The 5,384-nt window shown below is 42.9% G+C and overlaps 1 protein-coding gene across 1 annotated transcript; it reads left to right on the top strand.

The window, feature by feature from the left end:
* Positions 1-4,725: 4,725 nt before the first annotated feature.
* LOC115276354 (small ubiquitin-related modifier 2) lies at positions 4,726-5,168 on the top strand. Its single transcript, XM_029920363.1, has one exon. It carries the CDS (start codon positions 4,792-4,794, stop codon positions 5,077-5,079), a length of 288 nt encoding a protein of 95 aa, XP_029776223.1. The 5' UTR covers positions 4,726-4,791; the 3' UTR covers positions 5,080-5,168.
* The last annotated feature ends 216 nt before the right edge of the window (positions 5,169-5,384 follow it).

The following is a 5,384-nucleotide window of genomic DNA, read 5'->3' as shown; positions in this document are numbered from 1 at the left end:
ATACTATCTCTTTCCTATTGCCCCTAAGTGAAAACAATCTATGTTGCTGGAAATTTGGGTTCAAACTAAAATTTGAATTAGATGAGGTCTGATCACATGGACTTTGCTCCCACATTTTTTCCTCTTGCCCTTTGGATTGACTTTTCCTTAAGTTGTCAAGTAGAGGAAGGAACAGACCCGCACTTACCCACCAGAGAGGAGATCTGCACAAAGGGAATGGTGTTAATGAACATTTTCATCCCCTAATGGTTCAGAGGTGGTTGGAGCATGAGTCAAACTATCAAAAGGGGCAAATGGTTTCTTCTAATGACTTTCACTCCAGAAAGCTAAGGGAGATTTAGCAAAAAGATGCCAATAGACTGACTTGCTGAGGTCCATGCCGACAAGTCCACAAATGGCAGCACGTTGGGACAGCTGTCTTATTCAGGCCATGGGCAGTCAGCCTGACACAATCACCAGACTCACCTCCTTTATTAACTAGTAGCAAGCTTTTTGTTCTCTTGCTAGGTTTTCACCACCAGTATATTTGTCCAGATCATAACCTTTTTTTAAAAACCAACCTAGATGCCAATTTCTATGAACTTGAGCATAGTTAGTCGCAAATGGGTGTGTTTTCAGAGGACCTAAGTATCAGAGTAACTGTGGCTGGTTGGCTCAGTTCTTCAGTGCATGTCACCAAGGTGTGGAGGTAAAGCTCTCTGGGAGGCGGAGGAAAAGCCGCTCATTTGCTCCAGATGATGCCATGGATCTCAGCTGCTCTTTCATTGAGGGCAAGAGGTTTTGCCCCAGGCCGAGAGATGAGCAACAGGTGGTCTCGGATAGATCCTTCCCCACCATCGAGGGAAGAATCCAACCAACTGAAAGCACATTTGATTCATTTGTTAATCAACACCACTAATCACCAGGTAAATGCCAATCAAAACCACCCTGAGGTATCGCCTCACACCTATTACCACAAAGATAGCAATGACAAATGACAAGGATATGGCGATAAAAAAGTTACACAGTGCTCTGTTATTTTTAAAAACCATTTAGAGAGCATAATATAATAACAATGTTGACTAGGATTATTGCTGCCATTTTATCTAGGTGAGGGAGCTAGGGATCAGAGAAATTTAGAAATTTGACGCTATTCATACCAAGGGCAGATTCTGCCTCAAACCTGGGACCCTTGTCTCCAAATCATGAGTCAGTAGCCTCACCTGCGTGCAAATGGAAAAATCATATTTCTTTCCTTTCTCTTCCTGTTTTTGCTTAGTGCTCACCCTGATAAGTGTACTCGTATCTCCTTTATTTCACCGGTCTCCCCACCCTCTCTCCTCTGTAAATATCTCTTGCTTCTCTGTATTTAAGATTATGATTTTTGGTTTGTCTCTTTTTGTTTGTTTGGTTTCTTAAATTCCACGTAGAAGTAAACCATATGGTATTTGTCTTTGACTCACTTGGTCCATCCATGTTGTTGCACATGGCAAGATCTCATTCTTTTTTATGGCTGAGTAGAAAAACCACATTTCTTAAATCACCTACCTGCTACCCCAAACTGACTCTGGCCAGTAACTATGTTCTTTAATATAATCTCACATGAAAAACTTAGGTGGGGTACAATTGTAAGTAAATCATGGTATACATTTATTTATTTAATTTTTCAACTCAAATGATAGCACATTATCCCACTGTTCTGCTCACTGCTTTCTTTAGTTAAATATATATATATACATATATATGTATATATATATATATGAGAGATGGGGACTGGAAATGGCAAAATTAACATCATTGGCCCACGAATGAAGGTCATATATGTAATGTCTTTGGAAATGCTCAGAAGAAGTTGGTTCTTAATTCTTCTGTATCATAATTATAAAGAGAAGACTAGGAACACGATAAGAAACACTTTGGACCAAGATAAGTCCCAGGACTGTAGGGGATTTGATCCCTTGATTTCATGTTCAAATGTGAAACTCGTAAAGGAAGAAGCAGGGCTTTCATTTCTGATCAGCTGTTTGAGCTGAGCCAGCCATTTCCAGAGCAAAGGTTTTAACGCAGCAAGCTTGTGTGCTGTAGGAAAATGCCAGAGCGCAACAATGAGAAACGGTAATTATATTCCCTGGAGATAATGGTTCTTAAACTGAGGGCATACAGATGTTTGCAGCATGAACAGGGCCAGAACCAGTTTTTTTGCGTAGCAGGTAACTCATTCCAGCTGTTTGGCCATGTCCTTCTCTGCCAAAGGCTTTCCCCCAAAGGTAGCATTAGCTCCAGGAAGGAGCTCTACACTGAATATTGCAAACGCTGGCTATTTGGCAGCCCATCTGGTGGTTTCTTTAGAGACACATGTACTCGCATCAGTGGGACTCTTTGAGAGTGAGCACAAATTCACCTTGATGCTGTACTTTATGGATAAGAACACTTGACCCTGAGTGCCTAAGTGGGTTAAGTTTTCTGCCACTCCATTGTTGACCATACTTTGCTCAAGACATTTGATTGCAGCAAAATATAAAAGGCATTTGTCCAAAAGTTTTGAGACCCACCCAAGGGCCAGATCAGTGTCGTCATGTTTATTTTCTGGAATCAGGGCTAAGGGACAGGGTTAAGGGAAAGATCTCCCCTGTTTCACATCAAGTTTACTGGAAATGAAGCAATGAAGCAATCACACTTTGCACAAAATGCTGTTTTTCTGGCTCCGGGAGACATAATCATCTGGCGTGTTCTAATGATTCCTCAGTTGTCTCACCTTTGAATGTCATATGCCTGTTTAACTTGTATTCTTGGATGCAGTATTGCAGAGGACAAAACTTACCAGTTTGGGCCAGGCAGGCTGGCTTAGATCTCTGGTTGTGGGTAGCTAACGTTGGCAAACCTATGCTTTTTAAATCCAGGGTAAGCATATACCCAGCTGTTTGCAGTTTACATCCTTGTAGATGTTTGAGTCATTTTAATGGTCCTCTGGAGATGAGACCAAACTTGGAGCAGTAAGTGCTATGAAAACCAAACTACCAACACGATCACAAGCATCTTAACTGATGCAAGTTACAGCAAATTCAGAAAGTAAAGAAGCAAGGAAAGTAACATGAGTCCCGGTATCATTGGTCCCTCACCCACTCCCAAGAGACAAATATGTAAGCTAAAGCTCACAGGTGTCTAGATCAGGGAGCCCCCAGCTGGTAGGCGGTAGTCACTAGGTCCAAGGCACTAGGTCCAAGAGCCTCGGCTCTTCACTTCTCTTTGACTTTGCACAAAACATTCCTCTTTCCTGGAATTCTCACCTTCTATTTCATTTACTGAAATCTCTCTTTGGAAGAAACTGCTACTTATCCCTTAGTACTCTCTTCTCCAACGTCCGTGGGAGTAGAATATGGAGCTGGCCACATCGCTGGTCAGGATGAATACTACGTTTCCCAGCTTCTCTTGTATCTACGTGTGATCAACAGAAGTGTCAGGCAGCAGCATCTGAAGTCTCCTTTACTGTTCTTGGACCTTTTCCTTTTCCATTGCTGATCAGCAGTGGGATACGATGGCTGGAGCTGGAGGAGCTCTCTCAGAGCCGGAGGTGGCCTTGAGAATAGGTTTGACACATGGCAAAGCAGTGAGGGAGAGGGAGCCTGAATCCCTGATCCTGGACACAGACTACCTAGCAGGACTGCCTCCCCCTTGACTTCTGTCGTAGAGGAAAGCAAACTTCTAAATTATTTAAATCATTCTTATTTTAGCGTTTCTGTCACTCACAGTGAACTGGATTCTAACAAAGCCACTGTCGCTATGCTTTCAGGCTCATTCTACTGCTAGCATCACGTGTAGGAATCCAGAACTTTGAGCAAAGGCCACTGATTGCCCTGTTTCCCTATGTCTTCTTGTAGGCTCCTTGAAGCCTCCATTTTTCCAGGCTCCCTTTCAAGTCAGTGTTCTAAATTTTTTAATGTTTATTTATTTATTTTTGAGAGAGAAAGAGCAAAGAAGGAAGAGGCAGAGAGAGAGAGAGAGAGAGAGAGACAGACAGAATCCCATGCAAGTTCCATGCTGTCAGCATAGAGCCTTAATGCAGGGCTCAATCCCATAAACCATAATATCAGGACCTGAGTGGAGACCAAGAGTTGGACACTTAACTGACAGAGCCACCCAGGTGCCCCCAAGTCAGTGTTCTTATTTTCAGAGTTAAGCATCATCCCTTTTAAGGGATTTTCTGGACTTGGAAACAAGCTTGTTACATGGCGGTCCAGAAGCCTCCTCTCTAGCTCATTTGAGCTCTTCCTTGAGCTCTGTGGGCTGCTGTAAGCTCCTGCTTCCTACGTCTTCAGGCCTGCAACCTATATCCCCTTCTGTGATTCCAGGTTCCCTGGTTTCAGGACCTTAGGGTCCCTTTGATGTTTCCCAGTTTTCTGTTTCCCACTCCTTTGGTTTCTAGACCCCACACTGGGGTCTCAGGCACACCCCCTAAATGCTTTTCTAATTCCTGAGCCCTCACTATGCTGACAGTCAGTGCAAGACATCCTTTAGCCACATTATTAGGCTCTAGGATTCACCCACATTTACACCCCAAACGATTTTTCAGTGCAAAAATCAATACCTGGCTCCATCAGTCTAGACATGTTATAGGATCACGTGCACTTTCTCCGAGCCTATCACAGTCCGTTTTTATCATTTTTGTTTTGTTGGGTTATAAAAATAATGCATAGTATAGAAAATGTGGACATACAGAAACATAAAAAGAAAATAGTCTCGGTGTGTGCTCGTTCGGTGCGGACCTGGTACCTCTTTTGTGAAGCGGCAGCTGAGGAGACTCTGGCGCTCGCCATGGCAGACGAAAAGCCCAAGGAAGGAGTCAAGACCGAGAACAACGATCATATTAATTTGAAGGTGGCGGGGCAGGATGGTTCTGTGGTGCAGTATAAGATTAAGAGGCATACACCACTTAGCAAACTAATGAAAGCCTATTGTGAACGGCAGGGTTTGTCAATGAGGCAGATCAGATTCCGATTTGATGGGCAACCAATCAATGAAACAGACACACCTGCACAGTTGGAAATGGAGGATGAAGATACAATTGATGTGTTCCAGCAGCAGACAGGAGGTGTCTACTAAAAAGGGAACCTGCTACTTTACTCCAGAACTCTGTTCCTCCAGACCAAGAAGACATTCTCAATTAAAAACCGCAATTTGGTTCCACCACATCCTGACTACTACAATATAGTTTTCTCTATTCTTTCATTTTCCCCTTCCCCATTCCTTTATTGTACATAAAGTAACTGTGTATGTGCAAAAGCATTTTGCATTTTTTTTAACTAAATGGCCAATGGTATGTTTTGATCGACATCAAATGGAGATGGGATGGGGAAAAATACTGGTTCTGTGAAAATACCCCCTTTCTCCATTAGTGGCATGCTCAT

The sequence above is a fragment of the Suricata suricatta genome, chromosome 13, assembly GCF_006229205.1.
Source record: "Suricata suricatta isolate VVHF042 chromosome 13, meerkat_22Aug2017_6uvM2_HiC, whole genome shotgun sequence".
Classification (NCBI taxonomy): Eukaryota; Metazoa; Chordata; class Mammalia; order Carnivora; family Herpestidae; genus Suricata; species Suricata suricatta.
This window is presented reverse-complemented; position numbering and strand designations above follow the sequence as displayed.

What these genes read in the sequence shown, in the direction of transcription:
- LOC115276354 (XM_029920363.1), top strand. Translation starts at nt 4,792, where the DNA reads ATGGCAGACGAAAAGCCCAAGGAAGGAGTCAAGACCGAGAACAACGAT.